The following is a 26,080-nucleotide window of genomic DNA, read 5'->3' as shown; positions in this document are numbered from 1 at the left end:
GAAATCGGTCACTCTTCTGTACTCGAGATGGTACTGTGAAAATATAAAAGAAAAAATTGAGACATGATTTGCGGGGAATTTATTAGATAAATCCAAACATTTTCCTGTTAATTTTATCCATGCAACATTTAACATCTTTGTTTAAATCAAAAACATTTGTAGAAAATTCACAAGTACAGTAAATCCCGGGCTACAGAGCCCACCTTATGAAAAACTGCTTGTGCAAATCAACTTCAACATCACGTACATTTCTTAAATTTAAAAAAAAAAAAAAAAAAGGGAAAAGTCTAGTACAGAAAAGTAACACATTGTGTGTTAAGACAGTTGCGGACTGTGTCTGTAGCTGTTAATCTTAAATCAACTAGCGCAGCAGTCAATATGAATTGAATTGGCATTAACATTATACGTAGAAGAGGGAGAAATGCATTCTCCCGCCCCCCCAAAAAAAAACAACAACAAAAAACCCAATGAACTGTCCTGAAAAAAATACAGAAACCTTTACAAGCACAACAGCCCGTAGACATACAGAGCCATGCGGCTCTCCCTTCCCTTGCACACGTGACAAAGTGATAGAAGACCAAGTATTGCTACTACATTAAAAAATCAGTATGCTTAAATCCTTGGAATCTTTCTAACAAGTAATGTCAACTTATTGAATATTTTAGTGTGGAACCGGTTGACTGATTTGTGATTTATTTGTGGCTCTGCAAAGTACTTGATTCACAACAATTTTTTTCTTTTTATTGTACTGGAGAAATTGGAAAATTGGCTTTGAAAGTCATTAAAAATTGCTTGAATACGGACATGAAAACTTCTTGTGCAAATCTTTGCAAAACGATGCAACCGACGACTTAAAAAGTTAGTTTAAAAGCTTAAAAAAAATAGGGTCTAATGGTTGCCTGCATTGAGCTATGCTTGTTTTCACAATTATTCAAATTGTACACCCGTTGTTCATTTCTCTTGTTTATATTTGCTAGTGGGTAAATGTTGGCAACAGTGCAAACAGCAAAAAGAAAATGGACGAAGGACCGCGTTTATCACAGGACTGTAAAGGTGAGCGGTCCAGGTTGCGTCTCCAAGACAAAGAGCTGCAGGAGATGAGTGACGGTGGCTGGTGTTTAAGCATGCACCAGCCATGGGCTTCGCTACTAGTCAGAGGCATCAAGAGGTATGAGATTTGAAAATGAGAAGGCGATCACTCGCTAGTACTGAAATGCTAACAAAGTGGTGATATGAAAATGTTGCCCTTTAGAGTTGAGGGTCGAACCTGGTACACATCCCACCGTGGCCGTCTTTGGATTGCTGCCGCAGCCAAGAAGCCCACTCCTCAGGAGATAGCCGAGGTGGAGGCCATGTATTGTTCCATTTACAAAAAAGGTACATCTTTGAGTGCAAAATGTCTTTTTCTGCATAAAAATGATTCATGTGGTTTTTTTCTGCCCTCACTAACCAACGAGGTCCATACTGTCCAAGTCATTGTGCATTTTAATTACAATTTGAATCTTTACAATTAAGTACGTTATAACGGAATTGTTTCATTTATTTACATGACAATACCAACTTTGTGTGGTTTATCAAATTTCGTCAGCTTTATTGTCATTTATTGTAAATGTTATTGTAAAAACTCAGAGAGAAGCCCAGCCCAAGCTTGAACTGTTGATTGACGGGTTCGGGCTGGGTTCAGGCTCGGGCCTAAGATCTTACCTCTCGTCTCAGGGTTCAGTTAAAAGTACCGAGAGCATCATGAAGACCAAGGAACACACCAGTTAGGTCCAAAATACTCTTGTGCAAAAAAATCTAAACTGGAATTGGATACTAGAAGATCTTTAAAGTTTTAAACACATCAAAGGACACTGCAAGTTATCATATTTAAATAAAAGCAGTGTCAGTTCTCTGCAAATCTACTCGGCCATCCCTTTAAAGTTTCACGTCCAAAGAGAAGACCGATCAGAGATGCAGCCAAGAGGCTGATGATCACTCTGGATGAACTGCAGAGATCTACAGCTGAAGTGGGAGAATGTCCATAGGACAACAATCAGTGGTACACTACACAAATCTGGCCTTTAATAAAGAGTGGCAAGAATAAAGCCATATTTTAAAGACCCAGGAAATGTTCTGTCCATATGTTTGGAGCCTAAAATGTGGCGAAACGTTGAAAAGCTCAAAGGAGCAGAATACTTTGCAACACACCTAATATGAGGATAAAAGAAGAATAAAAAACAAGTCTCTACAAGCCGAGCAAATTACAGGTTAAGACTAAGAGACCACCTGTAAGTGGTTTACTGTTGTAGTGATTTAGACTTATTATAAACTCTGTAAATACCAGTAATTTTTATTCCTTCCTTTACATTTTAGTTTTTCACAAATATATTGATTCGATTGCTACGTGGGACTACTTTATATTGTTTGACTCAGAGAAAAAAAATAATAAAACTTGAAAGCAGGCTATGTCTGCCTATGGGTAATAGATGAAAATTTGAAGAAATTGATAAAATATAAAAGGGAGCAACAACCTCCAAATGTGTCAGGAAGCATCGTCTAATGTTCTTTAATGTTCTTGTTTTGTCTCCTTTTCATGTCTGTGTAGAATCCAAGTTTCCTTCGGATTATCCCACTGGCTGCCTGTTGGGCTGTGTCAATATCACAGATTGCCTTTCGCAGGAACAGTTTCGAGAAAAGGTAGGTGCAATATATTAAGTGTTTGTTATAACATAAAAATTCATTAAAATGCATGTTGTAAACTTCACGTTCAGTCTTTATCTGATGAATGATTTAATGACAAATATTTGATATCTGCACATGCTTCCAATCCTTTGTTGATTTACTGTAGTTGTAAGGCTGTTCAGTAAATGGTAAATGATCTGCATTATATAGCGCTTTTCAAGTCACTGAAGACCTCCTAATGCGCTGTACAATGTGCTTTACATTTACCCATTCACACACACACACACACACACACACACATCAGGGTCTTTCTCAAGGACACTTTGACATTTAACATGGAGGAGGCGGGAATCAAACCTGCGACCCCTCAGTCTTAAGATTGTGTATGAACAGAAATGTCTCTAAAAATTAGAATATTGTGATATAGTTCTTTATTTTCTGTAATGCACTTTAAAAACAAAGTGTCATACATTCTGGATTCATTACAAATCAAAAATCTACTGAAAAAACTTGAAAATATATTAAATACGTCAAAGCTATTCACTTAACATCAAAGTGTTTCCTGAGCTATAAAAACACTCTGCTTGGTTTAGTAAACAAAAAGTAAAGTAAACAAAAGTATGGGGAAGACGGCGGATCTGACTGTTGTCCAGAGCAGCATCATTGACACCCGCCTTAAAGAAGGTAAGACCCACAAGGAACTTTCCCAAAAAGCAGCCTTTTCAGCAAATTCAGTTTCAAAGCACATTCAAAACAAGTCTGGTGGAAGTGAGAAATGTGGCAGGCAAGATGACCACAGCCTTGAAGGCATTGTGAAGAAGAACCGCTTCTAGAATTTGGGGGAGCTTCAAAGACAGTACACTGAAGCAAGAGTCCGGGTATCAAATGCCACTGTTCACAGACCTGTCCGAAAAGCCAATTCTGAACTCAAGAGAACCGAAGACGCGTCTGGCCAAAGTCTTCTATTCAGACAATTTAGATGAGGGGATGGTGTCATAACAGTCTGTAGTTTCCAATAGTCTTTGATCTGTGCAGCCCTTACTCTTTATGATAAATTGCTATACAAATAAACATGACTTGACTTGACTTGACAATTGCTAGTTTTGATGAGCAAAATCCAATTTGGTGGGAAATAATTTTGAAGTTCCTATAGTCAGCCATGGTTTGTCAGCTGCTCGGATGGTCCACTGTGTTTCATCAAATCCAGAGTAAATGCTGCTGTATTCCAAGAAACTTTAGAGCACGAGATACTTTGGTCTTCTATGGAGAAAATAATTTCATTTTCCAGCATACTCTATCACGTGCCCACAGAGCCAAAACCACTAGTAGCTGGTGTACTGAGCATGGCATTCCTGCCCTCGATTTGCCTGCCAATCCCTGGACCTGTACCCCATTAAGAAATTGTGGGGTATTTTGCAAATAGCTGAACGACACCAGACCCAACAATGCAAAAAAGCTAATGGTTGCTATTGAAACGTCCTCGGCATCCATAAGATCTCAGCAATGCTACAGATTGATTGCCTCCATGCCTCGCCACAGGATTCCCAACCAAGTATTTAGTGCATAAATGGACATTTTTAAATGTTTGATTTTATTTTGCTGTTATAAATCTTTATTCACTTGGTCTGTGGAAATATATTTTGAGATAGGATTTTTGTTTTGTCTTAAGCTGTAAGCCATAATCAGAAACATTTAAACGATAAAAGGCTCGTTATAATTTAATTAATTTATAATGAAACTAGAATGTATGATATATTTTAAAAATTGCATTCAACGAAATTAAAGAACTTCCATCGCACTAAGCCTAGTTTTCTGAGACAGTCCTGAACTCGGTGCGATGCAATTTTGCTACCAGCAGAGGTCAGGTTCCTCTTCTTTTACTGATCGCTCCTCATAGCATTTAAGAACTAGCACCAGGGGCAGTACACACCATACAAACAAATAGGGTTTGAGACACTTTTGCTGTACTTTATCAAGCACGTTGACAGAATAGTGATGCATCTGTAATTCTTAACCAATATTCTACTGTGACGAAAAAGTAATCTTGTAATTCATAGAAGTCTTACTGAGATAATAATGTATGTCCTCACTGGTAAGACATATGTTGTGGTTCTTTCCAATTCTTGCTGTTTGGGTCCTCATTGGGCACTTACTGCAAGTAACATCCATTCCGAGACAAAGTGCATTGAGGAGTCGGAAAAATATGATCCCATTCCGCTATTAGGTCATCACATACCGACAAGGTCAAGAGCTCATTTGTCACTCCAATAAGCAGCTGTAATACCACTGCTCCCAGCTCAACAGGCCACATTATAGGTTAATCACACACTGACACTTCTCTGCTTGATAAGGTACCAGTTTATTTGTGGTCTTACATCACACACACATGAGTGGACATTTATAAGAATCATTGTATTTCTTATCATGTCAAACCCTGACTTCAATTTTATCATGTTAGGACTGTTGGGAGTAGAGCAATCATTGTATGCGCCTCACGTGTTCTCACATATACAACCTAGGTACATTCTCAGAAGTGTAGAGAGGACAGGGAGGAAAAACAACATATGTGTTCCTTGAAGGTTTGTATTCTGACTATCTGTTTATTTCAGGGCTTTCCCCTTTTGTACTCTGGCCCCATTCACTCTTCTACCACTCACTCCACCCAGGGCTGTAAAATCATGTTTGCAGGCTGTGTTACTGCCCTTTCATCCCATGAAAGGGTGTGTGTGTGTGTGTGTGTCCTCTTGCACACAAGAGCCATAAATAACACCCCCACCCAACACAAGGCCTCACTGAAAAAAAGAAAGGCACATGTGAGGGTTGGGGGGTGAAACAACAGTACCAAAAGTGTAATGATGCTTCTGAGCAGTTGGCATGTTTTGCCATTTGCTATATTGACGAGAAAGGAACAGAGCAAGTTAGCTTCGGTGAACAGCACTTAGTCTGTTCATGTATATGGACATGTGAGTGTAATGCATCGTAGCACATAGACGTGCTCGTCGAAGGAAAACACGTGAATTTGGGGATTTACAAGCCGTTTCTGGCAGCTTTAGCTAGTTAAAGAGAGGGTCATGCAGCAGTCATTCTTCAGGCTTGAATAAAGTTGTTTCCTAAGGTAGATGGGGGGGATTTTTTAAGGGTTATTTTTCTATCTTCTTTATTCATTATCCATTATCTGTTATCGGTCAGTTCATAATACGCTACAAAGCCCAGGAGCCGGGACTCTTACTCTTGGCCGAAAGGCCAAGCTTAGGTCTTAGCCTGGTATTGGGGGAAAGTGGGATATGGGCAGATTTATTAAACGAATACTTAAAATAATATATTTATGCCATTTACCTCTATAGTTTAGGTCAGCGTTGTCCAACCTTTTCAGAAAATGGGCCAGTTTTGGTAAGCTGAAATTGTGTTGGGGCCGACTATTCAGCTTGGCATTCTTTGAACATTCTTTAATGAATTCACCCTCCGTGAAAGGTCTGCAGTTCTTGGCGATCAACGTCCCGAGATTCAGCATTTTTATCTGACCGAGCGTCTCGTGAATAATTGCTGCTGTGCTGTTATAACAGCTTCCAGTTGCTTCACCCTTTCACAGCTTTTGTTTCCAGTTAGCTTTTTTTAGTCGGCATGTTTCATCTGAAATTGCCTCTTTATCATATTATTTGAAAACAACCACAGTCTCTTGGCAAACAGGCATAGACAGTTCTTTCAAATGTTGGTGAAAAAAAATCTTACAATTTCCACATTTACTGGAAGCCGTAACCCTCACAGTCAACATTTTTTTATTTTATTTTACAGTCGCTCTGTCTCAGTGAATGCCATGGTGGCCAAAGAGCTACTGCTGTGAAATGGTGATGTTTTCTTTGTGTACAAATTTATTCTATACTGTGGTCCACATTCCTGGCATGCCACATTAATTTTAGGACAGAGGCCGCGGGCCAGTAAAAATTTGACCACGGGTCCCAACTTGCCCTTGGGCCGAACTTTGGACATGACTGGTTTGCTCTTGGATAAAGAACTGAAGAGCAAATAGTCTAATAAAAACACCCCAGGCAACTCAAATCTCACTTGGTCCAATTCTTTCCCTCATTAGAACCTGAATAGTGTATTGATCCATTCCTTTAGAAATCTTTCTGCAAGCCATGTCCAGGCCTAACCTCCCCACCTGCAACTGGTAATTGGCTCTGCATTATGATCTGTGTGCTCAGTCTCTCCATCCTATCTCCCCACGCTCTCTCAGCAGTAAGTGGATATGTACTTGCTAATGTTAGAGCCAAATCAGAGTGAAAGAGTGGGTCTATCTGCTTTAGAAAAAGATTTAAGACCTTTGCTGAGTTGAATTGTAAATCCTTTTGGAGGATTTACTTCATGAGCCAAATTGATTAGTATTGTACCTTTTCCAAGCTTACCTTAGGTGTAGACAAAATTAACACAAATAAGCAATAGTGTTTTTTACATGACACCATGAGAGACATGTCAGTATATTTTCACACTTTGTTCACATCCGTCTACTCATTGTCTTCTGCTTATCCGGGGTTGAATTGCGGGGCAGCAGCCTCTGCAGGGAAGCCCAGACATCACTAGCCACAGTTACATCCTCCACCTCATCCGGAGGATCCCAAGTGTTGCCATTTAGGTTTACTCTCAGTCCTCAAAATGATTCACACTGCGCAAGCGAAGGCACAGCACACAAATGGCACTTTCTGCTGACTCCTGCAGTGAGAAAAATTGATTGGATCAATCCACGCCCCTAATAAGGATCTGATATCTTACCCTATTCAAAAGACTATATCACCAGATGGCTAGCTTCATTTCTTAATGAATACAAGTCAAAGAGGTCTAATTTCCATGAAGAGCATGTTGACCGCAAATCCAGCAGGCTGTTACATTCTGAATTGATTATATTAAATGTCTAACAGGGTAGGAGGCCAGAATTGTCTTTGTGTGTTAGATAAGGACCTACATTATATAATTAATGGCACTGCCAATTCCCACATGTTGTCTTTTGATGAAAAGGTATTCTTATCAATATAGACAATATTGCCAAAAGGTTCATGGGTAACGGCGTTTAATCAACCTTGGGTGTTTAATGGGTTATATAATGGCAGAGGGTTTTTTCCATATCAGATAGACACTTGAAAGCGGGTTTACTAGCTGCTTTTATGACACCTTGTGAAGATGCAACACATTTCTTCATTATCCCAGAGTCGAAGTTCATGCATACCATAGCTCAGCGTACCATGAAATTTACCCTAAGGCTTAAATGCAAGTCATTTATTATCTCAACGGTGTTCAGTTAAATTATTCTTTAAAAAGATGCCTATATACCAGCTCAGTAGCCTAGATGGTAAGGCGCCCGCTTTGAGACTGGGAGGTCGGTGGTTCGCGCCCCGGCCGAGTCATTCCTAAGACTTAAAAAGTGGTCGGCGGCGCCCTCTGTTGGCTGCGGCTGCATCGGCTCGCTACAACGGGTCAGGTGCAATCGACATTTCGTTCTGTGTACATTGTTACACAGAATGACAATACAAGGAAATTATTATTATTATTATTATTATTATATGCTGGATTCCGGGAAACTATGAATAGAATTATATAAAACCAAAATTAGAACACGTAAGCAGTGGTTTAATTATCAGACCTGTTTTCATTATTGTGCAACACGAAAAGAAAAATGCTGGCATGATCCGTTATTTGGTGAGTTTAAAAAACTGCTAAGTGTTTTTATGAAGGTGTTTATTTGAATTTTTCCAATGATAAAAAGGAAATTACAAATGAAAGTACCATTTTTTTCACCTAACTGCCCACATTTTGTCCATCTCACAACTTCTTCTGATTACTGCATGACTAAGTGGTGCATACTTATTTTTTTTATTTTATATATTTTTTTTAATTGGCAAAAAAAAGTTTTAATGTTTATTTTCTGTATACTCGTGGACATTTGTCTTTTTACACCGAAAATCTATTCCTGCCATGTTCACGCTAACCGACAAATACATGGAAAAAAATATTGAACGTTTGTGTGTATTATGCAATGTTGTGCTTAAACTACACAATAAACGTTGCGTCTTGTACACTAAACCGTCAGCTTCTTATACCCGGAAACAAGCATCTAAGCTGCCTAAAACTCATCTTTCTTGACTTAAACTAGCTTCTTTTTATTTTTGTCTATGTACGGTAGCGCCAAACACACGAAAGGGCCCCGGTTCGAGACCGGTTGGAAACAATGGTTGGCCTGGAGAAGGATGGGCGGCACCGGGCTGTACTTGCCCAAGACAACTCAACAGGAAATGATGCCCCTATAATCTTAGTAGTTAAGGGATACACCCACCCATACTAATGTTACAAGTACATGCATATCTTTGACATATTCAGAGTTTTTCAGATAACAAGCATAAAGAACATGCTTACCAATCTATCAGCTTCACTCAGGATCACTAAATCCAATGAAATATTTATCCTCTGTGTCACTTTTACCAGTAAACAACTCCTCCAACTTGGGAGGTGAACCATTGGTTGCTTCCTCATTCTGCCTCCAAAAATGTTTTAGCAGAAAAGGGGCAGGGTAACTGTTTGGCCAATCAGAATGCAGAACACAATACTCAATTAAAATCTGCGAAATAGCAAATACCACAATGTATAGACCACCATACAGCAAGGGGTACTGTATTAATATTTTGATTCCAAATTACAAGACTAAATCCTTCTTTATTTTAATTTGTTTGTATGGTTTTAGATATGTGTAGTGTATAACACTGTATGCCAAGTCGGCAATATGTGGAGATTGCGTTCCACATGAGATACAGTAGCCGCAAATCTAACTACTTATCAGCAACAGGAGTGATATTTTCTGAATTTCATCTGCGCAAACACTCCCTCTGACCTCGAGTGGAGCTCTGTTGCCTGTTAGGCAGGTTAGGAGCTTGATGTTATGCCTGTGTTTCCTTGTGTGGTAATGTGATATTTATATGCTGAAAGAAAGCCTCCCTTCCAGAAAGCCACACAGGAACACTCACACACGAGCTCACAAAGAAGGCTCTTAGGAAATGTTGGATGGATTCCAACAGAATTGAAGTTGCTCTGTAAAAAATGTTTTTCACACTTTCTTTGTAACATTGTGTAAATCCTTTCCGTCTTCATATTTCCTGGATTTTGTATCCAACAGTATTGGTTTCAGGCCAGGACTGTGGAGTAAATTTACTTTTGCAAAGGATTCAATTTATGTTCTTTCAACAGACCTGCACACTTTCTCTCTCTCTCCCTCTCTCTCTGCACAAGCTCAGTGGCACTCTACTATGTTCCTTCCCTCCCTCACATTCCTATCTTCTTACTGGGAAGTTTGCCATTGTAGAGAGGTCAAACCTCATGCGAATCTGCAGTTGTGTGTAGAATGCATTCAGCCCTTCGTCCCCCAGGCATTGGATGACAACCAAGCAAACCTCAGTCGCAGGTTTCCGACAGCATGAAAAATACATAGAACCATCTGGCTGACAAAGATGGTCTGCTGCACTGTTTAAATTTCACTGCTGTCAGTCCACTTCACTGAAAGTCAATTTCTGCTGTTGGATAATTGCTTCTGAAGCCATTTTCTTTTTATGTGCAGTTTTGTATTTATAACATTCACTTTTCACTATGCACTGATCAGTCAGGCGCAGATACAGATAATGTTTTTAGCCGCCCCATTCTCATGACTCGAAAGACAGAAATGATTAATATCTCAATTTACTGTGGTCCCTCATCCAACAAAGTGGATGAAAATAGGCTTAATTGTGTAGTTCTGTTTTTCAAAGTGTATTTACTTTGATGTGAGAAGTGTGATCATAAGCATGAAGAAATGAATAACTGATTTCAGTCCGTTTGAAAAGCCTTATCAATGTCTGTTTTGTCTTGCTGACTAGTTTCTAATTCAGAGCCTTTTATTTATCATATTATTACTATGAATAAATATACATACCACCTGTCAATCCATAGGCATCATTTTTCCAAATTATTATTATTAATACTATTACTATTTTTTTTATATTTTGAGCAATCAACTTTGGCCTTGATCACATAGATTCCTTCTTGAAAATGCAATGTATCTGAAATATTACAGGATTTTCATTTGAAAGCTATCCCTTGAGAGATGGGGGTTTTTGGGGTTTTTAAGGATTATTGTTCTATCTTCGTTATTCATTATCCATTATCCGTTATCGGTCAGTTCATAATACGCTACAAAGCCTAGGAGCCGGGACACTTACTCTCAGCCAAAAGGCCAAGCTAAGGTCCTAGCCCTAAAGCCTTGCTGCGATCATTGCGGATGCACCGTTCCCGGAGGTACTGCAATACCGGGCCGATGCGTGATAGATTCATTTGTCAAATAAATTTTTATTTGCATTAATATTGCCATGCTTTAAACAGTTCCTCATGTTTGTAGTTCCTACCTTCTAGACTCATATTTTGGGAAGTGTATTGAGCCGTAACAGGCAGATGCTCTTGCATCGCTCCAGTGAGCAAATATGCTATCAAATGCCTTTGCAGACTTGGTCTGTGGGGTAGAATATTGATTTATATGCCACATCATTTACTTTCTTGTGAATTTCTGGTGTTGTCTGCAACAATAATGAGATTTGATAACTATTTGAATAATGCTGGCACTTGACTTTTAACTGCTTTCTGCCGGTGCCATGTCTCAAAATCACTATCTCGTTCTGTCTGGGAAATAAAGTTCTGATTAGTGTTCTGTTAATTTCTTGACGAATACCATTCCTGATTTACTGTTTTTAAGCTAATTTTCAACATATGTTAATTGATGTTATGCAGGGTCAGTGTGCCATCCTCAAATCTAACCTCCTTCAATCTAACCTGCTTTGCAGTAATCGTATTAAACTCTGATACATGCGTATAAGATCTCAACAAATACCTGAAATTATCTGTTCATCAGATTTGGAGAGCATCATGCTTTGTAGAGAACGTATGCCTGAACAACACATTGATTCACAAGCGTATCAAATTTGATGAGAAAATGTTTTACTTGAAGGGTAATAAACAAAATAAATATTTTGTGTTTATATATATATATATATATATATATATATATCTACAGACGCTCCCCTATTTATGACCATTCCGAAAAACGGTAGATACATTTTTTCTGGATGTCGAAAAATATCCAAACATTGCTGTAAGTTAGATTTTGTATCGTGTGCACCTATTTCCAAGTACAGGACATTACTGTAGTGCTTCTTTCCGCCACCCCCGGCGTGTGGCGCTGTAAGAGGTCACCCAGCATCCACCCCTGAAGAAGAAATCCCGCTTCTACTTCCTAGTTCGTGTGTAAACATACAGTACGTGTTCTGTATCTGGCGCTATGAACTTGAGAGCAGAGCAATACAATAATAAAGCAAAAAGAATACAATATACAAATACCCAGTGTGACGTGCAAATGCCCACTGTAGCGTGTTATATAAAATATCCAAATAGTGCTACACAGAATACATATTGCAATAAAATTCGGTAATATGCAATGTAGGGGGTGTGGTTTAATGTGGGCTTTAACTCTGCCATGGTTCCTGTAACAATCAAAGGAGAATGTGTAGAATTTGTCCAGACCTAAAATGTTTATTTTTTTAGTACAAAACAATACAATTACTTATACAAGCCTTAAACATACTTGTATATAAACCTTAAACATACATTCCATACAAAAATAGGACTGAAGCAACTTTATTAATGTTAAATTCCCAACACAGCACTGACTTCAACCCCTATCAAACACCAAACTTTCTATGAAAGTGGAAGTGGTTTAAGAGACAAAATTCATCACCACTAGGTAAAGATCTTAGCCTACGGACCTTTGGTTGCCTTTATAGTTACCGCAGTTTAAGTGAACACACATGGGAAGGCTGCTACTAAGTTTCAAAGCAACTATCCCACTCAGAGCCTGACTTATTCATAAACTCACCAACCTATGTCCATTTCCATGTAATGAAATTGTACTCCTTCTGTAAAACACTTTGCAACTGTAGTAAAAAAGAAAAATCAGCTGAACACACTTGTGCTACACTTATGAGTACATGGAAATGAGACTCTGATTTCCCCTTACCCTAATATGTTTAGGATTTGGTGCTAACTATAACATATTTAGGGACTTCTTTTCCCTGGATTGTTATTTTTAAAATTATTGTTTGGAAACTAAGGGTGGTCTAATTATCTCCTTGCTGTGTTCAAACATCTGTTGCAAAGAAAACCAGTGTGCTTTCTTGTACCGTCAGCTTGTAAGTACAGCCTTGACATACAATCTTTCCTTCATAGTTTAGTCATCATTTCAACACTTGGCAAACACATGCCTAAATGATTGAAAGAGAGAACAGGCTATGCTCAAAAGTTCCCACAGTTACCTCTTTGAGACTCCAAAGCTTACACTGTTGTCAGGCAGTCTTGTTTGGTTCTTGCCAGAGGGCCACCGCAGGAGGTGAAGTCATAAACATGGCTGGGAAAGCAGAACTGAACTGTGCAAGAAACTCTGTTTGAAACTCTTTCAAAAACCGCATGGCTTTACTGCACCTGTCAGCACTAGTACGAGCTAAAGGGCTAATCTGTGGCTGGTTTTTAACCAGATTTCTCTCAAAGCTTCATTGGTATGCAAACAAGAATGTAGTCATGATTATAATACCTTCTCCAACAGAATGCGGGCTCAACATTCCACCATATAATTACACATTGGCCAATTCTCAATAAATCTGTCAGTCTTTTGGCGATAATTGTACAGAATTGGAGGCAGCCATAAGGTTTTTTCAGTATTTAAAGAGTGTTAAGTTAAAGTCTATTTCCATACAGTATACAATGATCTCAATATGTCCCAAGTTTATTTATCAATGTACAAATTGAAAACCTTTATATTTTCTATGATAGAAAAAAATAAAGCTCAGTCATTATAATTCAATATAATCATAATTTATGTATAGGCAGTTTACTTATACAGTCCATAGATACTCCAAGCTATGAAAATTAATGAAAAATCACAGAAAAGTAAAATGTATGTAATGTTCTGGATGAAAACCTAATAAAACAACCTTTAGAGTTTTTTTCCATAACTATTCAAAATGTCTATGCAAATTAATTTTTAGCCTTAAAGACTGTGTCCATAACTTCAAAAAAAAATCTGCTGACGCCATCTTGCTGAAATCATCATTGATTCCTCTGTCAAGTTGCTCATATGGTGCGTGCATGGACAAGTCTCTTAGACGCAATCAGATAAACTCTTCTTTTTCATCTTTCCTCTTTTTGATGGTTTGGGTTGGCATTTGGACTGTATTTGAAACTCTCCTTTTCTCTCTTTCACCATTTTCATCCTAGAATAGAGGATATCGTCAAGTACGCTCATAAAATCACTCTCTGCCCTCGTATCCCCCCGCCTCCTTACTCCAGCTCCCTGGCCGGAACACTGATGATAAAAGTAAGATTAAAAGCAGATAGGCACGGTAAAAAGAAATAAATAAAGGCTCTTTGAACTTCGTTGGGCATTTTTAACACACACTTAATCGAGAAAATATTTAATTTTGAACTTTTTAAGGACACTTTAAATTATGTACCCCACGTTTAACTATTTTTATATACGTTTATGGAAAGTAAGAAATTCAAATTTAACTGGATGCAAGACATCAAAATACATTTTAAGTCCGGTGCACACCTGACTGCATTGGGAATTTAGCATCGACACGTTTCAGCTGCACCCGAATGTGCCCTTTTCAGCCCTCCTCCAAGTTGCTTTTTCACGTGTTTTTTCGACCATGTGACCATTCAAAGTAGCGAATGACGAAGGTAAGCACATACTTACAAATGTGTCGAAATAAAACGCGAATGAAGGATACGTCGCGTAAAATCTTAGCCCAGTATTTGACGGCGCCATTGGTGTCGTCATTGGTGGTTCCCACGGTTACCAACCAAATTGCATTTGCTTGTCATCATTCCTCAAGGATTAAAGGGAACTCCGGTCAAATACGTCACTGGGGTGTTTTGTATCTAGAGTGCATGCGTTGTGCAAAACGGCACATCACCGTTTTGCTCTGTCCCCTGCACACTTGAGGAATTTGGTCCATTGCCAAAATGATCCGACACGTTTGAAGCTCGACGTCATTGGCGCCAGGCAATTTCTCTCCCCAAAGTTCCCACGAACACATTTAACGCCAGAAGCAAATTGCTGATTGCCAATGGGGTCTGAAGCGGGTGTGTGCTAGGCTTTAACTACTGAATTACATCATCGCATTGCACATTGACTTTTCGGGAATACGTTAAATGAGGCTGTAAATGTTTACATTTTTAATCAATTTATTTCAAATTATGCTCAACTTTAAACATTTCTTCAAAGTATTACTAACAAACAGCACGGCGACGCAGTGGTTTGCGGCACATTTCTAAGTCCTTGGGAACCTCCTGTGTGGGTTAAAATCCAGCCACCGGACTTCCTGTGCGGAGTTTGTATATTCTCCCCGTGCTTGCGTGGGTTTCCTCCGGGCCTCCGGTTTCCTCCCACATTCCGAAGACATGCATTTAAGGTGGATTGGCCGGTCCAAATTGTCCCTAGGTGTGAATGGGCGGGCGAGTTGTCTGTCCCTGTGTGCCCTGCGATTGGCTGGCAACCAGTTCAGGGTGTCCCCTGCCCACTGCCTGATGATTCCTGGGATGGGCACCAGCACCCCTGCGACCCTACTGAGGATAAGCGGTGCAGCTAATGAGATGAGATGAGATTACTAACAAACATTTTGTAAGTTTATTTGTTGATGATTTTTCAATTATATACTTTTTCTCTAAACTGACACATATGGCGATGGTTTTTCTTACATTTTCGGGACTGTGTCTTGACACTTAGATTATTTCTACTCCATTTCCTTTAGAGTTTCATGGTATAGTAAAGATATTTCCTCCCCGTGCAACATGATTCTAATTAGTCCGATTGGAATATTGGATTTTCAATTAGCAAAAAACAACAATGTTAACGTACCATGAAAATAAATTGGAAGAAGCATATGCTTAAAGCTTAAGCTTAGCTCAGTTAATTAGCGCAGCTTTGCCCTTTTAATTACTCACACTTGTTCATGATAAAATTGTATTTGTAGGAATGAACTTTCTTCACAACCATTGAGGCAGTTATTTGTGACTATTGTTGGCATGTGTTGCTTCCTTTTTTTAGTTGGCTATGCAGCCACAGCTCATGGATTAGCAAAGGCTCAGCAGAATACTGTGCAACAAGCGTTCCCCAAAACAAAGAGCAAACGGCTGCGGGAGAACCAATGAAAAATACTTAGTTTCCCACTTTATTGTGGGATTACAAATATACTAAACATTGGGCCTTTTTCACATGCTGAGCTATGTAGAGGAAATGACAAACAACTGCATTAATATCCATTACTGCTTCGACAGCAGTCAGGTCTCAGCAGTACGGTTTTGGTCAAGTTCATTAATTAAAACCAGTCACTCGAAGCACATTTCGTCATCACCTCTACGGTTGTCATAGACATTGAGTACCATCTCCTTATATATACTGTATATCAAAGTTCCACTGGAATGACCCATACCACTCATGTGTTCATCAAAATGCTGGTACCGAAGGTACCAGAAAACTGATCTATTTAGACATTTAAAAAATAGTTTAGACAATAAGTATTTAAATAGTTGCTGGTTAATACTAAATATAATTGACAGTATTTTCTCTTCTCGTGGCCTTCCTTATCAGTGAATAAGCCATTCATCACACTTGAGCAAACAGGGTGCTGGCGTTTAAGACCAGAGCTGCAATACATCACAAGCTAAGTCTGATCTCTCCTCTTGTTTCAGTCACATGCCAATTATTTTTGATGCATTTGAAAAAAATGGACTTGCCCTAAATTTGCAATGTCCTATATCTGACAGTTTTTTGGCTTACTAACATTCACACCGAATGTTAAAGACCTGAGTGGAATCGTTTTATAGAGTGTGCTTGTTTAGCAGTTCTGTTTAATGTCTGTAAAATGTTTACCTGAACCTTGCAATTGCTTGCATTTTCATGGTAATGTATCATCAAATTATAGGTATCATGAAGTTTTAAAACTTCCCCAAAATATTTCATCCAGACCACTTGGAGTATGTACACCCCAGGATACAATTTATAAGCTCAATTGTTTTTTTACTCACATTTAACAATGAAAAGCTGTCCACTTTAAAAATCTCAAATAAAAAGACAACTGCAATTCAGTAGTAGATATAATTATTTTATCTGATTGCCTCATTGCATACTGCAAGAAGCATTATGATAATAAGCTACATAATGAAATCCAAACGTCACAACAAAATCTACTGAAAAGATTGGTGTATTTATTGCGTTGGGATTGTTGATATTAAAAAACAATGTAATGGAAAACAATAGATAGATAGATAGATAGATACTTTGTTCATCCCCGAAGGGAAATTCACATTTCCAGCAGCATCCCTGAGCTGAACAAACAATCGAGAACAATCGAAAATAACACGGGAGCTGCAATAGTTACAGATATTATATATACTTAATAAGGGATGTTCAACTGAGGCGAAAATATACCAAATTTAAAATTTAACTGCTTTTAAAGGTACATTGTTTATTATTTAGCGCCTCAAAGTGGTAAAAAACTTAATTCTTTAAAAAAAATATTGATTATAATACGCAAAAATACATTAACCATGTTATAGATATTTTAATAACATGCATAGGTTAAAAAATGTATATCTATTTTAGATAACATGAGTCTTACCCAGAGGGAGCTGAAATTATTGCACGCTTTTGGTCAAATATTACACAGTGTCCCTTTAAAAAAACACAGATCAAGGTAGATACTGTCTAAAATGAAAACAGTTGCAAATTGTGTGCTTTTTATTATTTTTACTAAACAACAACAATAATTCAGCTGTTTAATTATTGCAATATTGTCATTAGCAATATGTCCAAAGTGTGTCTGACGTAATTTCAAAGATTCTAATTTAGATTAAAAAAATTGTGGTGTATATCTAAAGGCTGGAACCTATTTTTGTGAGTTTTTGCACAATGTTATAATGAACACTCAAGGTTCACGAATCCCTTAAGTGACTAGGTAGTCTGGGCACCATTGAAGATGTGACTCTGGACAGCTCTCTCCACACAATTCTGTACAAATGTGTTTCCAACGAATCAGTAAATGCCCTTTGTTTTAACGCCCCAACACCCACCACCCCTTACCATAATGTATTTCTCCTCCTTCCCAAAAGCCGAGACTGAATTAGCTTCGTTGGTGAAATAATTAATAAATGGAAAATGGTTTTAAAGCAAACAATTTTAAACAATGGCATGCCATTGTTAACATGTTACATGGTTATTCATATTCATATTACTGTACTGGATTAAAAAAATAATATTCAAGGCACTGTTTGAAAGTTTAGTTCAGTGATTTGTTGATGTACAACAGCTACTGATATGCAGTAGAAAATCCCTTTGATAATTGAAATATTATTAAGTTGCAAGAAAATACAATATTGATGTCTTACTCTAGTATTTGAATAGTTGGACATGCGCAGGAAATAGCAGCTTATAAGGAAGGTTTAACCTCCTTCCCATCCCTCCCCATGCTCTGGTGGCGTTATTAAAAATGTACCATTCTGGAGATGGGTTTTCAGACTTCCAGATAATTAATGTTCACTCTCCAAATTGAGACCAGTTGATTCTGTCGGTGAAGGACTGTTTAATTTTTAATCATCACCATGCACCACATCCAACTGGTGCTTCAGATTCATCACTGAATGAATTGCCTGTTCAGATTCAAGTAGATTAACATTATTTTGTAGTGTCTCTTAATTTTGAGAGGATGTATAAGAGATGCATAAAAACTAGTGTTCTTAACGTAAATTAAGCCAATTAAAGCATCAATCTCTATATTTGTTTACAAGCAATCGGTTTGGGTCTGCTTGTTCAGTTGTGCTGTACTCTGCTGTTTTGCAGCAATCTAAGAGCAAATAATCATGTCATAGCGTGCAAACACACACACGTCCGTTACAGCGGAGTTTCCCAAGGGCAGCTGTGTTCTGTTCGACGAGTTAATAAATGCTAAAAACAGCCCTGTGTTGCTTACTGAGCATGATAGATTAAAGAGCTTGTGGCGTACAAATGCTTCTGCACACAGTTCCCAACAACACCCTTTCACCTCCCACGTGTAGCTCATATCTCTGACTACCCATCTGTTTTTTCCTCCTGGGTGCAAAACAGCCTTGACAGGACTGGTTAAGAAGTGCTCGCAGAAAGATTCGGTATATTCAGTCTAGTATCTATCCATCAACAGCTCCTTTTAAGTTTAATCCTTTCCAGCCAATGTTCCCTTTTATTTTCTGTCTTTCTCACTGCATCACATTCTGTATGTTTTCTCTGTAGTTCCCCATCTCTTTATTCTGTGCACTACCCACCTTCCTTCCTGCTTCAATCCGCCCTACTCATTTTTAAAAGCCACATGCTCCCAGCCCGTCTGGCTCAGTTGCTCCCTGCCAATGAAGGCCTTTTTATTGGGCTGAGATTGTGTGCAGCCAAGCAATTCCTGGCTGAGGCCAGCCACACATGCACACAAGCGCACACACAAACACAAGGCACACAGAGCACTGTCACTTCTTCCTCCCCATCCCCCTCTCTGCAGCATAGCCCTCTACACATGCCTGTTCTGGTCTGGCCCTGTCGCCCAGAAGGAGATTACTTGTTTCTGCTGCCCTTAATTGCTGACAGCAGCTGAGTAGAGTCTGAGAGTGGCAGAGAGAGAGATTGTGGAAAGCTGGGAGAGGGGTCACTGCTAGCCCGTTGAGCTGTAGCTTGACAGCCATGACTGTAAAATGTGTCTTCTTTGGCTCAAAGAAATAAATAGTAGTAGAATTTTTACCTTTGTCAAATTGTTATAAATCCACAGCATGTTAGACACAAGAGCACAAACAATGAAAATGTGTTGTCACCACAAGCCAAAATGTCTCTAATTAGACCTCTGTTTTTTGAGGAACTCACAATTAAAGTTTAACTATCTAAAATGGGCATCTCTAAATCAATTTACCGGGGGGCAGCTAGAAACAGTCTGGGTGAGGCTGGGTCGCATCATTTTTTTCATTAGAAAGTTTCTGATAAAAACATTTCAACGTTCTTTCTGAACATGATTGGAACAATGAATATGAACTGTTCTTAACACGGCTTCTCTTGCCTACTTGCTGCTAGATATTTGGGAGTGTTTTGTTTCACATAGCTGAGCAGCATTTGGCTTGAGAGAGGAAGTAGTTGCCAACTCCTCAGTATGTTTAGGGCCCTGTGGACGCGCAACACGTAAAGCCTGTATTTTTTAACGAAATAGAAGTTAAACAAGACTGCATAATCAGAGACAAATATGACCAATGATGGGTTGATAATAAAAATGATGTTATGTAATTTCTTAACGTAAAAAGGTTTATTGTAAAAATCTGATTACATGACATGATTAATGAATAGTGTTATGATTGTCAATGAGACAGAACCAATATGAGGTCAGCCTTTTTTCCCTCCTTTTTTGTCAATTGTTTATCAAAGTTGTTGATTTTAAACTCACTATGACCTTGTATATTCTCATCAGTGGAAAAAGATAATAATGTAAATCAATCAATTTAAAAAAAATCGGTGAGAGAGAAGCTCGGCCTGACTCCATTATACCAACCTGGACTCAGGCTTAAGATCTTGCCTTTAGGCTGGAAGTGGCAGACAAAACTGTGAAGGCATGCTCGCAGTTTTGTCTGCCACTTTCATATTATGGGACGCATAACTTAACACAATATATTTCCTTGTACAGCTAAGTCTCTTCAAGCTTAACAAGGTTTGGCATGATCGGTTTGGTGGAATGCTTCCGCCTAACCAGTCATAGTTTGTGAAACCTGTGAAGTTTTTTCAAGGCCCTTTAATAGGGCTTTCAAATGCCATCTCGGAATCTGTTTGGCTAAACCAACAGTTTTCTTGAAGGATGATGTTATAGGACGCGATTTTTAGGATTTTTTTCTATAAACCTCTAGGATAGATTTCTGAACATAGCAACAACAAATGGCTTTATTTGAATTGCTTAGATAGCTGAATATGAAAAAAACACTCCTGGAATCAGCACAACCAGGAGAAAAGCAATGAAAGGAATTTGGAACTAACTCCCCATGATTCAGATATTTTAGGCCAGCAGAAGGCCTTGCAGGCCCTCACAGTCCACCACAGTGTAAATGCTGATCCGAACATCACGCTAAGATATCGATTTAACATAACAACATCCCAGTCAGTTATCATATTAATCTAATTAGATATACTGATGGGGGGGATTTAAATTTGTTTTTCTTTTTAAACGGGTGCCACAAACTATTGTCCTATTGTCCTCAGTTGGCCCACTGGCCGCATGTTTGAGACCTCTGCTGTAGAACAAGGGTTTTCTATGTTGACCAAGGAGGGAGTCCTGGTTGATTATGGCATGGCAATAAAAAATAGCAGCATATCAGCGCATCATTCATCCCACACCTGATTGATAAACATGACAGCCAGTTAATTACTTCTGAATTTGATATCCAGGTGACCAATCCGACGCAAAATGCAGCAGAATTAATATCGACGGCCTACCACCAATACCTTTACTTTGAGGACATAAAGAGCAACGAATCGGATGACTACAAAAATGTTAACATGTAGGGTCTCCGCTTATGTGCAAATAACGGTCTAATCACCATGCTAGTGAGAAAATTACCTTTGGTTTTAAGGAGACATCAAAATGACTGAGCGCACAGGACCGCATAAGACAAAAAGTGTCACTTCGTTACAGAATGAGACGCATGCTAGAAAACAAATTAATAACTTGTTGACGTTCCGCAGACACTTTTCTGCCGTCCTGCAAGTTACTTTTCAAACCTAAGTAGGCATCAAAACATAAAAGCGTTCCCTGTACAATTTTCAATGCAAATTACATAATAAAATGTTCTTCTACGGAAAAAGTAGGGTTGTGGTTGATTACACATTTGGAGATATTAGATGTTTTGCATTTTTGTGGCAGGTTGATCATTTTTGAGTGTCATTTTGTAACTAGTTCGGATGAAAAAGTGTAAGCACCCCTGATCTAAAAATGTATATATTCTGGCAGTTTTCCTCCACAGCAGTCTTTTCATGTGAATCTAGTTGATATCCAATTTGTGTGTGTGCGTGTGTTTCCAGCAACATCAATTGAATTGTAAGCAAGTCTTCTTTTGCTCTGTTAGATCCGTCCTGATGAATATGGAGTGCTTTAGCAAAGCGTCTTGTCACTCAACCACAATGTTAAGTGCCCTTTTGATTAACATGGGATTGAAACAACTAGATGGGGGAGGCAGTGAGGCAAAGTAGCACATTCAACGGCTTTAAATGCTAATTAGCTAATGGGGGATGGAAAAAGAAGTAGTCAGCTCAAGGGGGAGGTTCACAAGAACATCGCCTTCTACTGTCTGGCTGATTTTATAATCGCTTTTTTTTACCTTCAGCTGTGGGAAGTATTTTTTGTGGGTGGTATGCTTGTTTTTGGCCATTTTAAGTTCCACATTTGCGATGATGTGTTGAATTTGCTAAGTCTTTTGATGGCACAAAATAAAATGATATCCCCAAAAATGTGTTTACAGTCAAAATCAAAGTAAACTGTATATTAAAAAAACTTTCTGTATCTAAGTAATTTAATGTTGTACCCCTGACCAAATATAATTGAATAAATTAATCTTTTTTGGTGCATTTTCCCATATTAAGATAACAAGCCTCCCTATTAATAAAATATTGGTTCACATTCAGTACTACTAAAACCTAGTTTTATGCCAAAGAGGTACCTTTGAGCTCGGGGTACCTTTAACACGCTCGAATGAGGTGTAACTACACATCCACCCTCTCATTGTTAGTCAGTGTTCAGTATTTGCGCATTTGTTGTGGTGTGAAAAAAAATTGGAAACACTGCTCCAAAAGCAAAATTGTTGATGTGATGTGTTAATATTTAAATCACAAACATTATATATACATATATATATAATATATATATATATATATATATATATATATTGTACCCTTTAGAATTATGTAAAATACATGGAAGTGTGTCAAAATATATAAACACAATTATAGCAATTTATATGCTGTCATACAACTTAACATAACTTTTTTGAAAGTAACTTTTAAATTATTCATACAAGCTCCAACCTACAAACCAATGATAGAGGACAACCGCTTCTTGAACTACCTAGCTACAACAACTTGGTTTTGGCAACCATATTACCTCCAGAAAATGGACATGGTACCACCCGGATGGAATCCACCACAGTCAGATTGAATACATCATGATTCCACAACATGTGGAATCAAGACAGCAAGCACGCGCACATATCCAGGAGCCGATGTGGTAAGCAACCACTACCTGGTCACGATATCCTACCGTGTTCATCTCCAGAGGGTCAAGAAGTCACGGAACCCATGGATCAAGTTTGGCCTTGAGTGACTGAAAGACCCACAGGTGATCGAGAGCTCCTAGGCCTTTTTCGGCAGGAATATTGCTCCTTTGCCTGTGACGGAGATGTCAAAACCCTGACCACCAGGTTTTTCAAAGATGACCTAGGAGAAATACAGAAAAACACTATTAGGAGATGAAGCACATTTTTAATGATTTCAATAAGGCGTTTGACGGAGTATGGCAAGCCGTTTTATGGGCCACCATGCGGAAGTGCAACATAGCCCAGAAACTGGTTCAGACCAATGAACAACTGAATGCCAATGCAAACAGTGCGGTACTGATCACTGGTACATTTTTAGCATGGATTCAAACCACAGACTGTGTGGGACAAGCCTGCAATCTCTCTCCTTTATTCAACATCTTCTGGGAGAGGATTATTAAGCATGAAAAAATCATGGCCATGATAGCTCAAACCATAGCCGCACTTGCCAGACTTAAACCTATCTGGAGGGACAAGAACAGAGCAGTGATATCAAAGATCAAACTCATGCAAGCACTGGTTACTTCCATCATCCTCTATGCTTGTGAGACCTGGACTCTCAGAGCAAAACTTGAAAAGAAAATCCAGGCCATGGAGATGTGACGCTACAGGAAACTTCTAGAATTCAGCTATTTAGCCCATGTGACAAACAAAATGGTGCGCCACACTAGCAGAGGGTATATTGGACCCTACAAAGAACTGTTGTCAACTGTGCGCAGATGGAAACTTAAATGGTATTGTCACGTCACAAAATCATCTTGGCGATAACTCTCCAGGACACAGTCCAAGGGAGCAGTAGGAGCGGAAGACTGAAAAAGAACACAGCCATCAACATTAAAGAATGGACTGGTTCCAACTTTGCCACAACCCAAAAACGGGCCAGGACCCGTCAACAGTGGGGACATCTGTCCAGAGTTGCGTCCTCATTGGTGCCATGGTGACACATGCGAATAAGGGATCTGTGAACCATAAACGGTGAACATAGGTGTTGTTGAACACATTTTGTTCGCAAATCACTACTTTTAATATTTATTTCACTTTCAACCATCTCAAACTTTTGACTGCCTTTTCTATTTTGTTCAATAAGTGTTACTTTGCGACATAAAAAAAACCCTTTAGCAGACGGAGTCTGATAAAAAATCTCGTGTTTTTTTATGTACAATCCGATTCCCCCAAGAAGTTGAACAACTCAATGTCCCCCTTTCTTAAAACAAAATCAGTTATACTTTTTTTAACAATTTTATTGCAGCCTTTTGTACATTTTACATTTTTGCACAATTTTCTGCCACTAAAAATTAAATACAGCCCACCTATTTCGTTGCAGTCTTGCAACCTTCACCTCTAGAAACTCTTAAAAAAGATCAAATTACTGAAAGACTGTTTGAAATGTTGTGACCTGGAGAATGGTGTACTTGACACCCTAATTTAATTGGAATGTTCGGCAGGATTCAATTCTAGTCCCCATCAATCTTTGAATGGGTCTTCTTGAGTGTTTACATATTTTCTCAGTCGCGTATTGCACTCAGGTCGACGGTCACGGACAGTAATCTGAAATGACTATCTCTGCCATCTCTTTTTTTAGAGAACATATGGCTGGGTTATTGACTTTGCTGATCTTCCCTAAAAGCCCCAAATTTGTCACAACCTTCAGTGCTCCTTTGAGGGAGATAGAGAAGCTGTGATTAAGTGAGAAGGGGAGGTGTGGGGGAGTGGAAGCATGCTGTCAGGAAGAGAGCCGCTTCCTGGCTGCCTAGATGCAATCATGGACTATCTGATCGTGCTGGGGGAAATTGGATGAGCTGAGAGACATTGGCTTCCAACGATGGAAAAGATGACTCCTTTGTCACTGTGTCAGTCAATTCTCTCCCCTCACCTGAAAGACCAATCAATAATGCACAGAGAAATAATTTCCCCTTTGTCTGTTGGTCTCATCAAACTATCACATAATTATGTGTTTGTTTTGCAAGCTGTCTGTGCGATAAGTTAATAACTGATGTAGCCCTCAATCTTGAGAAACACCTGATCTAATATACGCTTGTGTTAGTCCCTGGTTTTTGTAGTTTTTACAGTGCATACAGGTCTGGGTGGCTTATATCAGTTGTCATGACATGCATGAACACTGAATGATTTATTATAGACATTCTGGGGATCACTGCCTAACACTCTGTAAAGAATATGGTCTTGCTCAGTCAACATTAAAATGCTATGTCTTTTCATTTCTACCCACAGTTTCCCAGCACATGCGAAGAATCCGCTTCCCCATTTGTATTCATCTGCACGAACCCGCAGGAGTTGGTGGTGAAGTTCCCAATGAAAGGGAAGCACAAGATCTGTAAGTCCAATCTATTTTTAGGACAGCAGAAAATAAGTGCATGCAAATACTCAGACCCTTTTTAGGAATGGTTTTTCATGGAATTTTGCCTATTCACTGGCATAGGCACATTTATTTCATAAGTCAATTATTCATGTGTGCAACTATACTAAAAGTAAAGGCACACACACACACAAATCATAATATTTAAACATTCTCGCTAAAGGACGTCTGTAAATATAGTTTTTATTCCTGGTGTCTTGAGGGACCTGCCATTCTTGTATGTAAAATGTTGTTACTGGGTTTTGTGATTTATAAAGGACACACACACCCACTCACCATAGCCTACTGATGCCTTTGCTTGAAAATGATGTACTTGTAAGCTCTGTTATTAATATTTCAAAATCCTCGAAGGACTGGAGTTATTTATGCAGCTGTGCTTATTCACATCTTACCAAATGCACCAGACTACTGGTTTGATTTAACATAGAAGTCAGTTACAGTTTCATTTTGGACTTTTCATAAAGTAAACAGTGTCTCTTCTTTTGTCTCGGGTGTAGCTGCACCCAGAGTTCTTTGCCCAATGTAAAGCAGTAATAATATTTTAAAGAAACTGCCTGTGTTCTTGTACTTGTCAGA

The 26,080-nt window shown here is 38.7% G+C and overlaps 1 protein-coding gene across 3 annotated transcripts in view; it reads left to right on the top strand.

Moving 5' to 3' along the window:
* The window catches only part of trip4 (thyroid hormone receptor interactor 4), a 76,147-nt gene that overhangs the window by 6,572 nt on the left and 43,495 nt on the right, over positions 1-26,080 (top strand). For all 3 annotated transcript variants that reach the window (XM_088333153.1, XM_088333154.1, XM_088333152.1), the window contains exons 9-12: positions 978-1,168; positions 1,253-1,377; positions 2,588-2,679; positions 25,360-25,462. In XM_088333153.1, the coding sequence (XP_088189279.1) occupies positions 978-1,168; positions 1,253-1,377; positions 2,588-2,679; positions 25,360-25,462 (511 nt within the window). The remainder of the gene's footprint in view (positions 1-977; positions 1,169-1,252; positions 1,378-2,587; positions 2,680-25,359; positions 25,463-26,080) is intronic.

Source organism: Urocampus carinirostris, chromosome 4 (assembly GCF_059441175.1).
Source record: "Urocampus carinirostris isolate Australia breed hairy pipefish chromosome 4, RoL_Ucar_1.0, whole genome shotgun sequence".
Classification (NCBI taxonomy): Eukaryota; Metazoa; Chordata; class Actinopteri; order Syngnathiformes; family Syngnathidae; genus Urocampus; species Urocampus carinirostris.
The sequence above is the reverse complement of the archived record's forward strand: the minus strand, read 5'-3'. Positions and strand labels throughout refer to the sequence as shown.